Source organism: Cornus florida, unplaced genomic scaffold (genome assembly GCF_030987335.1).
Source record: "Cornus florida cultivar Cherokee Brave unplaced genomic scaffold, ASM3098733v1 CherokeeBrave_3.0.0_Hap2_Chr09, whole genome shotgun sequence".
Taxonomy (NCBI): domain Eukaryota; kingdom Viridiplantae; phylum Streptophyta; class Magnoliopsida; order Cornales; family Cornaceae; genus Cornus; species Cornus florida.
Window position 1 is genome coordinate 76,670,615 of NW_026775579.1, and position 21,201 is coordinate 76,691,815.

The window sequence follows — 21,201 nt, forward strand, 5'->3', positions numbered from 1 at the left end:
ATCCGTGCGTCTCTCAAGTGGTAAATTCCACTCTATGATTCCACTCAAATATTTGCTTTCAAAAGCTCTCTCAAGGCTACCACACTTGCCATAAGTGGTCTATTATGTGCTTCTAAGCACCTCAACGTATCGGATCTTCACAACTTCGGTACTGCCTTCCGCTCCAATTTTTCTCCAAACTCAAGTTGGTTTCTGCTCTACCACCTTAAGTTTGAGGGGAGATGTTAACATAATTAGATTATATTATATGCTACCATAATTATATTATATTATAGCCGCTGTAATAGTGATTTACTAGCCGTTTGATGTTAGCCTATTTATACTTTCTTTGTATCATTATCATAATATTAATTCAATATACATCAATTCAATTACATCAGTTCTATATCTCTGTCTCTCTATCCTTGATAATCAACAAAATCAAACTTTTTGATTGACACCGTACCTACTACATATGGTTGCAGAGTAATCAAAAGGGTATACATAGACGTTTGTATAGGCCTACACTCGTATTGAAAAATTTGTGAATTTAGCATGCATTTTTTGAAATGTCGAGTTTATGCGATGATATCAATGTGTTGAATCATTCTGATAAAAATATATTTAGTATTATAATTATTTTAACCCAGATAATTCTCACCGTTAAAATATTGTTAATTTTAAAATTCCATTGTCTTTGACCTTTTCCATGTGTCATGCATGACTTTGAACAAGTAGTAATGACTTTCTGCTTTTATATCATGACCTACTTAAATTAGAAAATGAATGATTGGTTTATCTACTTGGACTGACAAATAATTGACATGGTCGATTTCCCGCCAATTAATCATTAAATTGTTAAGTACAATATCAAACATTGGTTGAAACAACATAATAACAGGGAGATTATTAATTACTGTATAAAAATCCGACCATGACTGTTAGAGTAGCCCAAATATATATATATATATATATATATATATATATTGACATGATAGAAATGATATACATGACAAGTATATTGTCATTTGATGTAAGAATTTAAATTGTTATGTCCATATTCTTGCTGCGGTCGAAGTACTAGCTTGGATATCTATTACTATTCTCCTAAGGCTGGACCCAGTAATCACTCACACACATTTAAGCTTTTAGGTGCACACCCTCATGATTACAAACCACCTGCCTATGTGTTCCCTGATTTAATGATGTGAGGGTGAGGGTCAAGTAATTAATGACTTCTTTTATTTTTATTTTTTAATTTTAGAAGAATGTGAAGAATGTACATGAAGTATCCAAAGAACACCAAAAGGAAATACAACAGGCATAAGCCAAGGACCAGTTAAAACTACTTAATGGGGACAAGCTTCAAGGAAGAACTACACCAAACTCAAAAGGAAGTAGATAGTGATGCAGAGAATTGCAACAACTGAAAAGAAATCTTCTTCAACTTCAACCATCTGCCGACCATCAACCCTTAGGTCGCAAGTAATTAATGACTTGTGACCATATATATGAACTAAAAACTTAAACTATTAGGTAAACGTGAAATAAAAACTTGAAATAAAAGCTTGTGACAATATATAGGAGGTTATAGGACTTGAGACTCTATCAACATCAAACAACCGAGTTGATCTGTTAATTAAACATAGAAGATTTTATTCCATCATGAATCAAAGAGAACACATAAATAAAGAATAGTACAACACTCATGCACGAAACTGTATCACCAAAGAAGTGATTTATGACATAAATTAAGTACAAAATAATTATACATATAGAGTATATATAAGACTATATATGCCGTAGTTCTGTGGATCACCATGCATGATCACCTGGACGGTTTGATTTTGTTCTTGCTGCTAGAGGGAGTAACAGCTTTCACCAATTTCTGACCCACCATTGTTGACACCTTCGTCCTATCTGCAGGAATCACACTCCCAGGCTTGGAATATTGGGACATGGACGACGGACCTTGACCCCCCTGATCTGCCATATCACCTCTGTCTACTTCTGTCTTAATGCTTCTTGCCTTTCACAAATGAAAATGAGAGATATTAATGGTAGCTCTTATGTTTGAGAAATGAAGAGAACATAGGGTTAGGGTTTTTATAGAGACTTTGAACTCATACTTTTTCTCTAGTGTACAACGTACGTTGATATTGCATGGTGGTGTGGGTGTGGGTGTTGGTGTTGGTGTTGGTGTCACGCGTGAATGTGGAATTTGGGCTAGCTGTGTGTGAAATGTGGAATTTGTTGAAATGAGATTACCATAAGTCTATTAAACATAAACTTTCTTTTTATTTAAATTACAAAAAAAAAATAAATAAATAATGTAGGTGTTGGTGTTGGTGTTGGTGTTGGTGTTGGTGTCACGCGTGAATGTGGAATTTGGGCTAGCTGTGTGTGAAATGTGGAATTTGTTGAAATGAGATTACCATAAGTCTATTAAACATAAACTTTCTTTTTATTTAAATTACAAAAAAAAAAAAAATGTATACCCGAAAATTTTACTTTTGACTATATATACACACACACACATGTATATAATATAAACTGAGTTAGTGACCAGCAAGAATGATGGTAGTTTTTATTTTTGTTAGATTCATTTCCTAAGTAGTTCTTGCAATCTTCTTTGCTATGAAATTAACTTGTTTACTTCCAATGAATTGCTAATTTTACTTTTGACCATATATATATATATATATATATATATATATATATATTTACGTAATATATAGTATATATAATATGAAAACAGAGTGACTGGGAATTAAGAATGGTTATTATTATTATTATTATTATATGCATTTTCTAAGCAGTTCTTGCAATCTTCCGCAAACTTACTATGAAACTAACTTGTTTACTTCCAATGAATTGCTAGTTAGTTTAGTTGAAAGTGATGACAATGTGAATCGGCCTGCAAGTTTTGTAGTTTCTTTTCTCTATCCAAGTTATTTCCATTCTTCTTCTCACCTACCAGTCTCGATCGAGCTCTGTCTCTCTTGAATTTCCAGATTAAAAGAAATCTCTTGAAATACAATCTTTTCCAATAATTTGGCTCTACCTAATGCAATGATTCAATTGGGTGGTGGCAAAATTTTACTTTGGACTATATGTATACACACATATATATGTACGTAATATATATATATATACACACACATATAGTGTATATAATATGAACAGAGAGAGTGACCAGGAAGAATGGTGGTTTTTTTTTTGGTTAGATGCATTCCTAAGCAGTTCTTGCAATCTTCGGCAAATTTCTTCGAAATAAACTTGTTTACTTCCAATGAATTGCTAATTTGCTTGGTTGAAAGGGATGAAAATATAAATCAGCCTGCAAGTTTTGTAGTTTCTTTTCTCTATCCCAGTTACTTCCATTCTTCTTCTCACCTACCAGTCTCGAGCTTTGTCTCTCTTGAATTTTCAGATTAAATAAAATCTCTTGAAACATAATATCATATATATATATACTTCCTCCGTTCCAAAATAGTTATGTACGTACTTTGAAAATTGTGAGTCATAGTTATCAAAGTACCAACTATTTTAAAATGAAAAGAGTATATAGTATCAGACATTCAATTTCATTGATTCGGTTGGATGGTGACAAATTGTTATTGAAAAAGGGTTTGCGCATAATTAATGGTTTAACATTCATCTAATCAAGATTATTAATTAATTGATATAGTAATTACTTTGACAGAGTCATAAGGTAAGTGAAAAGGAAAATGCTGGCATGCAACTTGAAACTCGCTAGGAAAAGGTCAGGAATACATGTCTCGTGTCTAATTTGCACGACATGCATGTATGCTTCTTACAAAATACAAATACATTAATTATATATATTAATTATTGTGTTTTTTTTTTTTTTTGGAAAGGTAAAACAAATTTATTGAAGAAACGGACAAGAATATACAAGACTGCCCAATGATACATTAGGCCCATACACCTTACATGGACTACATCAATCTTGACCCAACCCAACAAGTTAAGCCCAAATCCTAAACAACTTCTTCTTGAACAAGTACAGAGAAATCACTACAAGAAAAACAGTTTTTTACCACGCCTTTTTTATCATGGTTATTTTAAAACCATCTTTTATCACAATTTTAAAGTAACCGTGGTAGAAAGTATATTCTTTTACCACAATTTTTTTATAACCGTGGTAAAAAGTGAATTATTTTTAATATAATTTGGGCAGTTCTTTCTGCCACGGTTTTAAAATAACCATGGTAGAAATTATATTCTTTTACCACGGTTATTTTTATAACCATGGTAGAAAGTGAATTAGTAATTTAGGTGGGCCTTTATAACCGTGGTAGAAGGTGAATTATTTTTAATGTAATTTGGACGGGTCTTTCTACCACAGTTATTTTAAAACCGTCGTAAAAAAGTGAAATTTTTTCACTTACCTTTTGGCGGTTCTTATTCCCACTACTGTCAATATATATATATATATATATATATATATATATATATACTGCTCATATGTACAGAAACCACACACATACAACACACTTACAGAACACTAACACATATGTCAAAAGCTGGCCGCCCTTTTCTCGATCTGGTTCACGATTCGGAGGCAGCAACGCAGGAGGAAGCTCCACCGCCGCCTGCTGCCGAGGAGAAGCTGTCGGAGAAGGAAGAAGATAAGAAAGCAGAGCAAGGAGATGAAAAGAAAGCCGGCCACCCCCTTTCTCTCAGACCGTCCAAGCCGTCATTCCTCTTTCTCTCCAAGCCCAACCCTTTTACCGAAGCCACTGAGGGTTGAATCGACGGTCAGCGCAACGTTAGAGCAGAGAAGATAGCAGCACAGTTGATTGGTGTCGAGATTGAACAAGGATTCGCCCCTTTCTCCAAGCCCTAACCCTAGCTCCCTCTCTCATTCGAAGCCCTAAATTCGAAAGACACAAATTAAGGTTTGTATTTTCATCCCCTGTTATATTCATCAAATTGATACTCAAATACGTATGGTATGGGATTCATTAAATTGATACTCAGCATTAAGTCACCCTTTTTTTTTTTTTTTTTTTTTTGTCTGTCTCCTCTCTCTCTCATGAGTTATAGGCTTCACAACATCATCCCTGTTCATTGTAATAACATTTGCGAGCACCACTTTTGTAACGACCCACTCGACCACATGGTATAATATTGTCCGCTTTGGGCCTGAGCCCGCAAGGTTTTGCTCTTGGGCTTCACCCCAAAAGATCTCATACCAATTGGAGATGATACACTTACATATAAGCACTTCACCTTTCCTCTACCCAGGCGATGTGGGACTGTGCACCCGTAACTTGCCAGTGTGATAGCCTGACAGTGTCTCTTGCACTCGCCCACGGCACACTCGCCCACAAGGTCATCACAATCCACCTCCCTTGGAGGCCCGACGTCCCCGTCGGCACACTTCCGGCTGGGTCAGGCTCTGATACCATTTGTAACGATCCACTCCACCACATGGTATGATATTGTCCGCTTTGAGCCTGAACCCGTACGGTTTTACTCTTGGACTTCATCCCAAAAGGCCTCATACCAATTGGAGATGATACACTTACATATAAGCACTTCACCTTTCCTCTACCCAGGCGATGTGGGACTGTGCACCCGTAGCTCGCCAGTGTGGTAGCCTGACAGTGTCTCTCGCACCCGCCCACGGCACACCCGCCCACAAGGTCATCACAACTTTACTATTCCCTCTCACGCCTCTTTTAGGTTCGTAACCTCTCTCTAAAATAATAATGCATTATACATCTATACATACATAAGATTATATATATATATAGATATATAGTTGATTTTTTTTGTAATAAAAAGCTTAATCACATATCTATACGTATAAAAACTATACATTTTTATCATTCAAAATCTTTCATTTGCTATGCTTATCCTTACGCGAGCCTATATATCAATATTTATGTGTGTGTTTGTGTGTAGGGTTTGGTGGTGCTGTAGCAGGAAGAGGAATCAAACAGAAATGGAGCAATTTGATGCCTCAAAGGATTCGTCAGAGGATGTAGTGGGTGATTCTCAATTGCTTGAATAGAAAAAGGCTACAATTCGCCTTGGGGTCCCACAAAACTCCAGGTACTCTCTTGTATTTTCTCTATCTTCTCGATCCTTGTTTGTGTGTATGTGTGTGTTTTGGTGATCAATAATTTTACTCATACACGACCATTTTTGTTTGCCTAATAAGTTATACCATTTGCTTGGAGGATATGGGTTGTTCTTGATTTAACGATTGTACATATTTGTGATGTATGTTACAATTGTCCTTGGGCTTTGTTATCATATACAAAGTCTCTGTTTATTTTTCATACTTCAATATTCAAATTTAATTTCTATACTGGGATTTCACTTAATTTTGACTATAATGAAAATGTTGCTGATGCATGCCAATTGCCGTTGGCTGAAATTTTTGTGTGATTGGTTGTAGGTTTTTTTTTTTTGGCAGGAAATACTAGTTTCATTCCTTATGATGATAATGGTTGTTCACAATTAGAGTTTTTCCTTTATAAGTATGATGCTTTGTCTGAAATTGATAGAATACTGGATAAAAAATGAACAATTAGAATCTTATGTCTGGTTTGGATCTATGGTCTTTGTAGGATTCAAAAGTTTTGTTTTCTGAAGATATTTCAATGATTACGAAAACACAAAATTCATGAATTTCAAAACCCAAAATCTGCTTGAATTTAAAGCAAAATTCAAAAATCTAGTGTGCTTCCGAATAACAGTAGATAGGGCATCTGAAATCTTCTTCATTTTTTTTTTTTTTTTTTTTTTGTGCACTTATCTAGTTTAGTGTATAAATCAGTTTTTCATATGAGTGCATCATATATATATATATGTATATCGCTATATATCTCTTATTATATAAATGCATCTCTAAGCTCTTAGCTACCAAATTAGGCATGGTCCTCCCTTCTATTATTAGCCCTACCCAAACAGCATTTGTAAAAATTAGGCATATCATAGATAATATCTTATTGGCACATGAACTATTGAATGGTTATCATAGAGCATCCCATCCACCTTGTTGCACCCTCAAAATTGACCTAAGTAAAGCATTTGATACTTTACATTGGCAATTTATCCTTGATGTTCTGTCATTGTTTGGTTTTCCACACCAGTTTATTCATTGGATTGCGCAGTGTATTACCACTCCTTCATATTCCATATCCCTTAATGGACAGTTATGTGGTTTCTTCAAAGGAAAGAGGGGTGTCAGGCAAGGCCACCCCATCTCTACCTAGTTATTTGTTTTTACAATGGAAGTTCTATCACTGGCCCTTGACAATGCAATCTCACAAAGCAATAACTTCAAGTACTATTGGAGATGTAGGAAGCTCTCACTTTCACACTTAGCATTTGCAGATGATATCATGTTGTTCTCCTATGGTGATGTTGCATCTGTTGAGGTTTTGAATAATGCAGTCAACAATTTCCTTAAGTTCTCTGGACTCTCCATCAATTGCTCCGAAAGTCATGTCTTCTTTGTTGGGGTTAACACCCAAACTAGGATCAGCATCTCATCTCTTCTACAGTTTGAGATTGGGACACTACCAATCACATACCTTGGGTTGCCTTTAACCTCATCTGCTATCAATGCCAATGACTGTCAAACCTTAATTCATAGAATCACATCAAGAGTCAGTAATTGGACCTCTAGATTTTTGTCATATGCAGGAAGAGGTACTTTGATAAAGTCAATTCTTTTTGTTCATCTATCTTTGATAAGGATATAAAGTTTAATAAAGTATTGGATGATTATATAATGCATGTCTCCTATAGTTATCACATTTTTTAATGATACTGATCTATGATGTGTTAGTGTTCTTCATTTCAATAAATTCAGGAAGAATATATAGAACCCACCATATTAATTATATGTATGTTTAATGTATATATATGTGGCTGTTACCAAATTATATATATCACTCGATCAATGTATGGAATATAATTGTTTCCACCAAACATTCCAAAAGGGATTTGAGTTAATTCCTACAAAATTCATGAATGAGTACTATATTGTTATATAAATGGAAATAGAATTTATTATGTATCCAAAAGTTATACATTTATGTTGCATTGCATGTACATTTTTACTAGTGTGCATATATGTGTATGTGAATATTGTAAGTTATATGGTCTTTATGTGCGATAAAATTCTTTTATGATTGCATAATTTTAATACTTTTTATACACATACTTAGGGGGGTCACGTGCCTTTAAGTGACCAATTTTGTGGTGTATCTTGAACTTTATTACCTTATTGGTACATCAGCCCGTGTGGAGGCCATTTTTATTTCTTGTTTTAAAATGTTGAAAGCATGGGAGTATGGAGTCATCGTATGTGGGTTTTGATTGATTGTTGCGGAGGAGAAGTTGTTGATATGTTGTTTATACCTTTGCTTAAATTTTTTAGTTTTACATGGAATAGTAGTTTGTCTTTGAATAAAAATTTTGAAGCCTTTACATCTATTATTGGAACCATACTTTAGTAGTACATTAATAGGGTATGGACCATTCTTTACTAGGAAATTGAATAGAATGGAGTCATGGACATGTATCAAAGTAAATAAAGAGGTCTTCTAAGTTTTAGTAAGAAATCATGCTATCAAGTGTTTCAGACTCTCAGGATGCGAATTAACCTTTCAAAAAAAAAAAAAAAAAATTTTGTCTTAGGATGCTTACAAAGGATTACTTTATTGCACAAATTTTATTAGTTAATGTTTTTTTAATTCATGTTTATATTCTATCTAAAACACCTACTAAGAATAATTGAAATTTAGAATTCAAAAACTTGTAAATCCTATGAAAAATTAATTAAGTTTCCAAAACATTCTTAATTGACAGAACAGAAAAATTAATTAAGTTTTCAAAACTTGTATTCTAACTAAAGTTTTGTTCAAATCCAAATTTTAGTCGATTAAAATCTATAAAAATAAAAAATAAAAATAAACTACTCCAAATTTTCTCATCAACCCCATCTGTTAGGAATGATCTCCAAAACTCTTACTAGAAATTGCAGATGGAGAGATCATGACGATGACTATTTATGGTTTGGTAATTATTGCAAAGAAAAAAGAACCAGTAAGGTAGAATCATGAGTCCCCAGTATATAACCCAACTCTGGTGTCGTACGTGTGAATTCCTTAGCCAACTCTCTAGCGTTAAGTTCCTAAATCTCTTTAAGTACATCATTTCTCTCCAGTTTTGCTAATAAGGTCCATTTTCTACATTACAGTTAATATGTAAAAGGCTATATGTAATCGACATTCTGAATGTTGTGTTTATATGCTTTTTCTTAATGGATTATGTGGCAAAAGAGAGCTAAGTGGTTAGTTTTGCTTACAAAATGATAAGGCAATTTAAAAGGAATGACATAGAAATTTAAAATATTCATATTTGTGCTTTGTGAATATAAGATAATTTATAGGTGTTCTAAAGCCTCAAAATCTCTTTTGAAAAACTATTATATTTTGAAAGTTCGTTGGGACAAGCTATCAAAAGAGAGATTATAGGGCCCAACTATCTGTTTCAAAGCAGATTAACCTAACTTCTTGCATGTCATTAAGGACCTACATGGACTACACTTTCTGTAAAATAGAAATTTTAGGGCTCCACCTCTCTATTTTAAAGCAGCAAACTCCCTCCCTCCCACCAACTACACTCTCTATAAAAGAGAAATTCCAGGGCTTCACCTCTTTGTTTAGACTTTAGATGGGACTGATTAGCTTATCCATTGCCATTTTGTTAAAAAGTGAGAAATCAAATTAACCACCTCATTCTATTTAATTATCTTTTGTACAAACGAATATACAAGATATGAGTATTTTCTAGGTTGTAGCAGAACTCTGAGGGAATTATTAGAAGAATATGATGAATTTGTTTTGAGCAACTAAAATTGGAGGTTAATGAAATTTACTAAAACTGTTGAAAATGAAGGCTATAACAATGACATTATTTCAAATTTACAAGTAATCATATTTGTTTCCCAACTCGAGAGTTCTATGCTACATAAAAGATCGCTATATATTTCGATGTCTATATAAAGATGTCATCTGCCAGTGAGTTGAGAGGGGGTCAATAATAAAAACCAAGGATCAATTGGAATTCTCAACAGTTCTTATAATGTCCACAAAAACGGAGAGCTATTATTATTAATCACCACCCTTTCAATTTCTTTGCCAAGATCCTAAGATGCCCTTCTTTTACATTTCCTTCCAAGTTTAATTTTTTGAAATGATAAATTATAGAAAAATTGACGAAAACCCTTCAATGGCAATAATTTGATTTATCTCACATTGATCTTTATGTTATCGGAGGAGGTTGTCCCAACATAAGAGTTTTCAGGCTCAATAGTTCTGGTCTGTTTGAAAGGAACAAAGTATGCATACTTTTAGAACTGTTGTAGGCCTAGGATTTCAGTTTAGTTTGTCCTAATCTTACACAATTCCATTACAACATTTTATACTTTACAAATATTATTATTTCACACCTACTTTTATTTTTCTCAAATTACTTTTGTTGCACATTACTACTCAAATGATTTCTTTTGGTGACGGGATGTCAATGACCCAAGATATTGAGTTAATATGAAGAGTAGATCTTTCAATGTACCTTTATTATAATGCTTGCTTTGCTTGGTTTAATTTTGACAACTTCACAACTTGCTTTATATTCTCTGACTTCAACTATTACATCTTTGTAGGTTAAAGTTAGGATTGCGGTTGTTGTTACTTTTTTTGTTGCCGTTATTTTTTTGTATGGCTCATGAAGAAGTTGCATATATGTAATGAAAGAGAGAGACTAAAACAGAGCAAGAAGATATAAGAATTTTTGTCTTATTTTGGTATGGCATAAGAAGCTAGAAATTTGTATATGGTTAATTTTTGTAAAAAACAATGATTTGGAATTGGTTATATATATATATGATGTTATTGGTTTGTTGTAAGTTATTTTGGTTATGATGCTATTTTAATTTATTTAGTGTTTACTTATGGAGTCCTTACAAGGCTAGTAGTAGGAAAGAAAAAGGCCTTATAGGGGCTGCATTATTATTATTATTTTTTTAAATTATATAACACTTTCTACCACGGTTTTGAACTGTGGTAGAGATCCCTTTTTGAACCACGATTCTGCACCGTGGTAGAAAATTGACTTTCTACCACATGGTGCAAAACCATGGTAGAAAGAACGACTTCACGGTTAGAAAATGACTTTTTACCACAGTTCGAAACTATGGTAGAAAATGTTTTCCACTGTGGTAAAAAGTCAATTTTCTTGTAGTGAATTATGCTCTGTTTGATCCAGAGCACCATTCATCTGCGTAGAAGAAACAGTAACAGTCGATTTGATGGACGAAGAAGGTAAGTCCCAATCATGCATAACCCTAATGGCGCGTTTGCGTTGAGGAATTTCATTTTGTGCTCATCATTTTACCGCGAACCCAATCTATAATTGAGTTGAGAACCTAATTAGTTGTCGAGGTCTTGCCCTGAAAGAGTCTGACATTACATTCTCTCCTTAGGGCATAGATTCTTGCTATTAAGCATAGCTTGCATATCCAAACCCAATAGTAGCCAAACAAAAGGAGATCAAGGGGGTTATTTTTGTCATTTAACATGCTTGATATATATATATATATATATATATATATATATATATATATATATTACAAAATTGAATTAAAAATTTAGGGGCATTTATGACCTTTAAAATTTCAGGTGGTGTCAATATAAACAAAATCGTTGACTAACCGCTCAGTGGCGTTGACAAAAACTTCAAGGAGTGTCAATGCAATTTATGAATAAGAAAATAAGACACATTTTCATACAGAATTCTCATAGTTTTGACCTAAGTCACACAATCCTTCTTAATGGGTGTCGTTTTTACGTTCCGAGCGTGCTCCCGCTCTTACGTTTCGCACGCACTCTGGCTCAAATTCTCACTATTTATGACTTAATTCTGCCAATCTTACTCTCTCACTTCTTCTTTATGTGACTTAGGTTTTAACAATCTCTTCCTTACATTAATAATATTGTTAAGTATAAAATTCAATCTATCTTGATCGACTTTGAATAAGTCTAGTATTAAAACAATTTCTTTGCTAAGTTTCTGTTTTTATATTATCTAATTAAATTTGAGAAAGAATGACTGACACAAAATCAAATCCTTTGGTACGATTGATTTATTTACATGGACTAGCAAAATAATTGCGAAAGTGGCATTCCAGCCAATCATAAATGTTTTAGTACAATGAATAATAATATACAATATTAGATTAGGGTCGCAAAATGATTCGCAACCCATCAATCCACTCATATCTACTTGTTTTTTTAATGATTTTGGATGAATCATATTTACAGTGGATCAAAATGGATCGGATAATTTTTAACCAGTTTGAGAGTCAAGATGGGTTAAATATGGGTACCCATATTACTTACCTTCAACCCACTTAAATAGCAATTAAAATTATTTTTTTCCTAAAGTTTAGTAAAGTGAGATGGAACAATGTATTTTTTCTTTATTTTCAAAACAAAAGAAATAAAAATAAAGAATAAAAGGATGAAAATGGGTCATTGGTTCTTATGGGTTAACCTAACCCATATTTGACCCACGCCCATATTTGACCCTGCCCAAACCCAACCTAACTCGCCTGTTTGCCACCCCTAGTATAGATATACATGTAGTTGGTCCGTGTTTTTCATTTGACTAAAATTTAAACTATTAGATATACATGTACTCGGTTGAAGACCATGCTAGATTGATCTTTAATTTGGATTTGAGTTGTTGCCTATTTGTACTACATCGAAATTAAAGCTTAATGTGTTAGGTGCAGGACGACTTCGTTATGCTTGGACCATCAATCCATTTATCCCCCCTAACAATGGGAAGGCCCATAACAACTCAGACTTGGACACCATTTAGGGTGACGCTTGGTGTGACCCCGAATAAAAAACTAAAAAGGATTGTGCTTATTAATGGATATCACTTATTATAGGTCGGACACATTTCAGTCTGACGTAAAAGTTTAAGTTGTTAAATGGAGCTGTTAAACAGGTCTAGTACGTGTTTGTACGGATCTAATATGAGACAACAATCTCTAACAATACATAGGCTATAAGACTAGATATTCGGACACCAATCAACCAAATTCATCTGTTAATCAAACATAGAAGATTTTATTCTTCATGAATCAAAGAAAACATATAAAAAAAGAATAATACAACCTTCATTCACGAAACTGTATCACCAAAGAAGTGATTCATGACAAAGTACAAGACAATGATACATATATATATATATATATATATATATATATATAGTATACAAGACTAGGCAGCAGTCAGTACTCTCGATCAGCATCAGCCGGACGGCTTGATTTTGTTGTTGCTGCTACAGGATTTCACCACTTTCTCTACAATCATTGTTGACACCTTCTTCTTATCCGGAGGAATCACACTCCCAGGCTTAGAATATTGGGACATCGACGTACCTTGACCACCCTTATCTGCCATATCTCCTCTGTCTGTCTAGTCCTCTAGCTCTGAATACTTCTTAATTGCCTTTCACAAATGAAAATGATAAATATTAATGGTAGCTCTTATGTTTCACAATTGAAGAGAACATTGGGTATTTATAGAGGGTTATGTTATACTTTTTCTCTTGATATTGCATGTGGTGTTGGTGTGTGTGTGTGTGTTTGTGTGTGTGGGTGTAGGAACTCAAACTCAATGACGGTTTACGTGTCACGAGTGAACGTGGAATTTCAAATTTGGTCTAGCATCCCCACACAGGTCTTTCCTAAATTATCCCAGTAATTAAAATAAACAATTTAGAAAAGAAACACCTAATTAACAATAATTTATTTGAATAAACTCACTCCCAAGGTTAGCCGAATTGAAATACTCTCTCTAAACAGATAAATTAAAAAAATAAAAATAAAATAAAAAATAAAAAACAACATGTATTTCTCTGTTCTGTCCAATACATGTGATTTAAGAGTGATTTTTGAAATGATTTAGATAAATATTCCATTAAACATAGGTTTCCTTAATTTTTATTTAAATTATCAAGAAAAAGAAAAAAAAAAAAAAAAAAAATGTCCTTTAAAAAAAATTTATGCTTCGAGTTCAACTTTTGACCACACATATGTGTGTATATTTACCTAATCTATACGGGATATAATATGGACAGAGAGAGTGAGAGGGGAAGAATGGTGGGATTTTTTAGTTAGATGATGCTTTTCCTAAGCAGTTCTTGCAATCTTCCTCAAATTTGCTAATTAATTTGCATAGTTGAATGGGGTGACAACAAGTTTTGTAGTTTCTTTTCTCTATCCAAGTTATTTCCATTCTTCTTCTCACCTACCAGTCTCCAGCTTTGACTCTCTTGAATTTCCAGATTAAAGGAAATCTCTTGAAATATAATCTTTTCCAATAATTTGGCTCTAGTTAATGCAAGTAGCTATCATGTCCTTGCATGTCAATATAGAAACAGAATCATGCATGACCAATTATATGTGTCACTAAAATCATATATATATATATGTGTGTGTGTGTGTGTGTGTGTGTGTGTGTGTGTATTATCAGACTTTTAACCAAAAAAAAACTATATAGTATCAGACATTCAATTTCAATGATTCGATTGGATGCTGTGAAAATATTATTGGAAAAGGATATGCACATAAATAATGGTTTAACATTCATCTAATCAAGATTATTAATTAATTGATATAGTAATTACTTTGACAGAGTCATATATGAGAGGTAAGTTAGTAAGAATTTCAGAGAAAATTAACGGAAATTTTAATGAGCAATGCATGCATGTTTGCAGTCTTTTCTTGTATGTTTCTTACAATCGAATTAGAAACATATACGTTATTGTTTTGGTTCACACTGTCACTTCCCTCTCTTTTCCAACCATTATACTGGTTTTGTTTATATTTCCCAACTTAAAAGAAAAGTTATGTTGAATTCTTTGAACTGTCCAAGTTTTTGACCCATGTTTTATAAACGGTTCATTTGGTGAATGTGTTTACTGTGTGTAATTTAAATTCATTTTCGAAGAAATATAATAATGCTTTTCAAGAACTAGAAAGAAAAGTATGCAAATCTGCCAGTGGAGACTAGTCTTACCGTTCCTTTATTCCCATTAGATTAGTATTCCCTGTGAGAGAAGAAATGTGAAATTGAAAATGTTGGAACATATATGGTACTTCAGTCAATTAATTTAATGCTAAAAGATAATAAATCATCATAGAAGACCCAAATGCCACCTGTCCGTCCGTACGTAGCCCAACCAATCAACCAAATCAAACCAGATTGGATTTCGATACTCATGTAAATTCCTAAAGATATACTCACATATTTTTATTTTTAACCATTTAGGCTAAGTTTTTTTTTTTAAAGGGTAAACTTGTATTAAAGAGAGAGAGAATATACATAGTGCCCCAAGAGGGGAGAGAACCGGAAAGATACAACCCAGCCAAAGAAAACTAAACAAATCTATCCAAAACATAACATAGCAGCACACTATTGCCTACAGCTAAATGCATAACCCATCCAAGCACAATCAAACACTGCCTCAGGCAAATTCTGCACAGCTAAAAGATTAACCAAGAATGCACAACAGATGACGAACAGGCCTGCACAAAAAGACTTTGAAGATCTTGCTCAGTTGTGATTTGTCTAAGGTTGGAATCCCTTTTAAGCTTGATTGCTGCAAGTTATGCTCCGGTGCAAGTCTTGATTTGAGAAATGATATGCTGGTGTGAGGTGGAGACATTTCTGAAAGCTTTCTCTCTTGCCATAAGAAATAGATTGCTGTAGAAAGCAAGAGTTTGTGAGTCAAGAAATCTGAAGAGGTCCAATGTGTTGTGCACCAATGGATTAAATCCATCCAACAATTAAGGATTAACTGAAATCCTGCTACTTCGTGAAGGAAACTCCAAATTCGTGAGCTGTAAGAACACCTAAGGAATAGGTGATCCAAAGATTCATTCTCTGATAAAATATTTTTTATTTTTTATTTTTTGATATTTGGCAAATATATAGGTCGAGTCTATCAAGTGAGACGTATAAAATAACTTTGTCAAAATATATGAATAAATTATTTTTGTTATGTTTACACTCGGTCAGCTCAGTACCGGATTCCATGCTTGCCGGTGAGAAGGAGTGGTGTTGAGCCTATCCTCCAACCATCACCACCACCCAGTACACACCCGGGAACCACCATCACCGTAACCTGAAATTCGTGATAACCCCTCCGGTGATTAAGAGTGAATTTATCAATTCTTTTTTGTCAATTCGAAGTGATAATCCTTGAATTATCAACAATAACAATGAGATCAAAGAACCCATAAACCCTCGATTCAAAGTCTTTTAGGATCATTATTCCTAGTGTTTACTTTGGATATCAATTCGTCTCTGTACTTGATTAAAAAATATACATGCATTGATATATATATATATATATATATATATATATATATATATATATAACACTTCTCTGATACTCTTTTTCTATTAATGAACTTTTTGATTACTAGTATTTTAGTTTTTTTTTATGATTAAACTTTGTTTTTCTGGTGGTGATCTTAGAGAGAGAGAGAGTGAAGGCTCGCACTCATATAGAGAGAAAGTAACCTGTAAAAGAAGAGGGAGATAGAGAGAGAAAAATGATAAGAATCTGCCGGAATATCTCGTCAGTTCATGCCTTCATAGTGGCCGTCGTTGGCCGGAATATGTCCAATTTAGTGGTGGTGTCGTTGACCGGGAAAAAATATCGCCTAAAACAGAGGGGTAGAGAAAATATTTTGTTTATCCATTATTATTTTTTAATTTCTTTCTTATTATTATTATTTTAACCCAGGTAAATGTCACTATTAAAATATTGTTAAGTATAAAATTCCATTGTCTTTCACCTTTACTATGTGTCATGCATGACTTTGAACAAGTCTAGTAAATTAGTAATGACTTTCTGCTTTTATATCATGACCTGCTTAAATTAGACAAAAAAGGGTAAATTACACCCAGACCCTATAAGGTTAAGTCATTTCTCATTTAAATGAAGATTTTGGTTTTAATTTTCGTATATCACTTACACCCCCAAATGCCCCAAATTGACATTTGGGGGGTGTAAGTGAAATACTTAGTAGGTATAAAATGACTATTCTATCCTTTTAACTATTTGTTAACTTAAAAAAAATGTATTTCAAATTTTTCATGACAAAAATACCCCTCAATTTTTTCATGACAAAAATACCCCAATCACCTTACAAGCCGCAACTGTTTGTATTCAACAAATAACTGTTGCCTTTTTTTTTTTCCTGACAATGATGTTAGCTACTATAATTGCTTAATTAAGAAAGTCTTATTTCTTTCTTAATTGCTTGCATATCTTATTTCTTTCTTAATTGATTACATATTAGAATTTAAAACCGTGCTTAATTGCTTAATTAAGAAAGAGTCTTATTTCTTTCTTAATTGTTTGCATATCTTATTTCTTTCTTAATTAGTTGCATATTAGAATGTGAAACAGTGCTTAATTGCTTAATTAAGAAAGAGTCTTATTTCTTTCTTAATTGTTTGCATTGCTTAATTAAGAAAGAGTTTTATTTCTTTCTTAATTGTTTGCATATCTTATTTCTTTCTTAATTGGTTGCATATTAGAACGTAAAACAGTGGTATAATATTAGCATTCTTGCTGAGGGTGCCTATTGCATGAATGAGTTCAGAGAGAATGGGGCTTTTTAGTAGAGAATTGAGAGCTTCCTTTCCTCAGCCCATTACTCAATTCTAAAAGGATTTCTCCTACGGTCGTCAAATAAGAGCACCTGGCTATGCCCATTCACAAGGACATCTTGCACAATCCCCCTTTTTTTTTTTTTGGAAAAAAATCTGGTTACAATCCTATAATACAATTGGCTAACAAATTTTAATTTAAATTGAAAACATGTAAAACAATTGTAATTTTTTTTTTTTTTTTAAACCTCTAAAATCCTACCTGTTACAGTCCAATTTTTAAAACCTATTACAGGATTGCAAATTTTTAAAACCTGTAACAGCAATTGATAAGCCAAAATATGTGCTATGTCTGTAATCCAATTTTTAAAACCTGTTATAGCAACTCAAAGTCTCAAAATATATATATCAATACATTCCCAACTTAAAGTCTCAAAATACATAATAAATAATTCCCAACTTAAAGTCTCAAAATATATCAACACATTCCCAACTTAAAGTCTCAAAATATCGTAAATATCAAATACCGAACTTAAAGTATTAAATAATTGCAACAAATAGAAAATGTTATCAAATTCATTACATCTTCAGTTGGGACTTCTAATTCATATTATAATCAAAATATGTGCTCTGTGTGTGAAAGTTAGCTCATATAACCAATTAATTGGTGTTAGCACTGTACAAAAAATCTATCTCAATGGTGTTTATAGGTCCTACTTCCTGGTGCAACATGAAGCCTGAAATGAAACCAAAAATATTTATTATAATACAATTATATACTTGAGAGCTTTGTGTTTTGTTGTTATTAGGATCAATAAATGAACTACATACCTAAGAGCCTTGTGTTGATTTGCCTTGAGTTGCTTTTGTTGCTGCTGCCCTACCTGAAGCCTAATATGAAAACAAAAACATAAATAACATACAACAGTGCTTTAGAAATCTGAAAAAAAAAATAAAAGAAAAAAATAATAATAATAATTGAAATGAAGAAATCTTTATTCAATGAATTTAACACCTCAGAGCCTTCTGTTGCTGTTGTTGTTGATCTAATCCTTTTTGATCTTTTTGGTGGACATCTTCTTCCTTCTCTTGGGCCTACTGCTGTTGATGATGATGATGAGCCTACTGCTGCTACTCTTGCCTCTTTTGCAGTAGGAGCTTTTGACATCCCCTTTTGTTGTGTCCAAAATGTCCACATACACTGCACTGCACAACAGTTGACCTTTTCCTTGCTTCTGCTTCACCATCCTCCCTCTTCCTTGACATTCTTGGTCTGCCACAGGGTCTTTTGAACTCTAGTGGATCCAATTCAGGTTTTTCAACCTCAGTCCACATACTTTCATGACGCATGGGGTGGATGAAAGGAGTGTAAGTCTTTGTATATGTATCCTTGTTGTAGAAATCTGAACATAACTTCTCAATATCTACCCTTGTGGTAGTAATGGCTGCACATGCATGCATACAAGGAACTCCACTCACTTGCCATTCCCTACAACAACAAGTCCTCTCCCCAAGCATAACAATATAACTCTTCTGTTTTGCATTATCAGTTACCTCATACACAACTTCAGCGGGCCATGTCAATTCACATGTACCAACTTTGGATATATTGGAGTTCAGTCTTCTCTTAATTTTTGGCACTACTATGGTTGTCCAATCTGTTGTCCTTTGAAACCTTTTGTTGAATTTGGACATCAGTTTTGTTCTTATACATTCAAAAACAGCAGTGATTGGTTTTGCTCTAACATTCCCAAGCCAAGAATTAAATGACTCCACATGATTATTGGTGACATAGTCACACTTCACCCTATCATCAAATTTGTGTCTTGTCCATGTCTCCAAAGGATGCTCCATCAACCAATTTGAGGCATCCTGACTAATTGACTCAATCTGCCTCATTGCAATTTTGAAATCTTCTTCATTATATGCATTTATAGCTTCCCAAAATAGTTTCTTGTACTTCACACCAGGCCATCGTGTCCTAAAGTTAGCATATATGTGCTTGCAGCATCTCCTAGTTATTGCCTGTGCAAAAATTGCAGAGAGAGCAGTTAAAATGCCTTTTTGGCCATCTGACATAAAAGTCCATGGCATATTAGTTGCTGTATCACCTAAGAATTTATGCAAGTGATCCAGAAACCATTTCCAACTGTCGTTAGTTTCAGACTCAACTACAGCTACTGTAAATGGATAAAATCCATTATTTCCATCAAGTCTTACTGCACTCATCAACATACCCCTAAATGGCCCCTTTAAAAAACACCCATCAATACCAATAAATGGTCTGCAACCATTAATAAAACCATTTTGACATGCTACAAATGATAAAAAAAAAAATAAAAAAAAATAAAAAAAAAAGTCTCTTGAACTTGGGAGGGTCATCTATAGTTGGTCTTATAAAAATTAAACTCCCAGGATTAGTTTTAACCACCTCAGCTGCATATTTCCACAGCTTTTTATATGAAGTAGAATGGTTCCCTAGAATCTGTTCTTTTGCTATATTTCTAGCCCTCCAACAAGCAACATGACTTGCAATTGCAAGAATTTTTTTTCGAACTTCTTCTTTCACTTCTTTGATACTAATATCAGGATTCCTTTTAAACTTCTCTATAAGCTTTTTTGCTATGAAAGGTGCAGTCACACTCTTGAGCTTACTTATTCTGATGCAAGTGTGCTCTGGGCCTACAGATTTCACCTTATATATTAACTTATCAGCCAACATGGTTGCATGAATTCTCCAACTACAGCCTGGGTTGGCACAGTGACAAGTAATTCTACCAGTCTCATTTTTTTCCCTAAAAAGGTTAAAACCTTTCTGGACTGAATACTCCACCAAAATGTCTCTGAAATGGCAGATGTTATAAAAAATATGGTCCTTCTCAAATTCAATTTTTCCCCCTTCACCATATTTGAACAACTTCCCCTTTAATGATTTATGTAAATAATTCATGGTCCTTGTTACTTTTCTTCTTCTCCCTTTCCTTACATTACTGTCTATTTCATCCTCACTTTCTCTAGTCAAATCTTAATTCTCACTGTAATTAGATAACCCATCACTGCTCACATCTGGAATTTCATTTTCCAAGCCAATGTTTTGAACATTATGATCTCCCAAATTCTCGACTTCTTCATGAACACCAGTCCAATCTTCATCATCACTGTCACAAAAACTATACTCCGATCCACCACCATCACTCTCATTATTCTCTTCTTCACTCACCTCTTAACCAACATTCTCTTCTTCATTCACCTCTTCACCAACATTCTCTTCTTGCCTCACCACTACTTCTATCACCTCTTCAACATCACTGTCCCCATCCAAAATATTACTAGCATGTGAAGCCAAACAATATTGAGCCACTTCAACATCAATGTTGATATCAGTACAGCCTTTCATCATCTCAAATATGATTATCACATCTTCATCTGCTTCTACCAACATTCTCTGATCAGTTCCAGGAAATTTAAA

At 33.6% G+C, this 21,201-nt stretch overlaps 1 protein-coding gene across 1 annotated transcript; it reads right to left on the minus strand.

Annotated features, from left to right (window-relative positions):
• Positions 1–18,426: 18,426 nt before the first annotated feature.
• LOC132272902 (uncharacterized) lies at positions 18,427–20,924 on the minus strand. Its single transcript, XM_059773971.1, has 4 exons — positions 20,797–20,924; positions 18,874–20,016; positions 18,564–18,623; positions 18,427–18,469 (listed from the first exon to the last, which is right to left on the minus strand). The coding sequence occupies exons 1-4, from the start codon at positions 20,922–20,924 to the stop codon at positions 18,427–18,429; spliced, it is 1,374 nt and encodes a 457-aa protein (XP_059629954.1).
• Between the last annotated feature and the right edge of the window lie 277 nt (positions 20,925–21,201).

Excerpts from the sequence above, each read along its gene's own strand:
- LOC132272902 (XM_059773971.1), bottom strand. The coding sequence starts at position 20,924 with ATGGTGGTGGATCGGAGTATAGTTTTTGTGACAGTGATGATGAAGATT. Across the intron at positions 20,017-20,796 it reads TGGAAAATGAAATTCCAGAT|ACCATTTATTGGTATTGATG; the intron begins GTGAGCAGTGAT and ends TAATGGTTGCAG. Across the intron at positions 18,470-18,563 it reads AATCAACACAAGGCTCTTAG|GCTTCATGTTGCACCAGGAA; the intron begins GTATGTAGTTCA and ends GTTTCATTTCAG.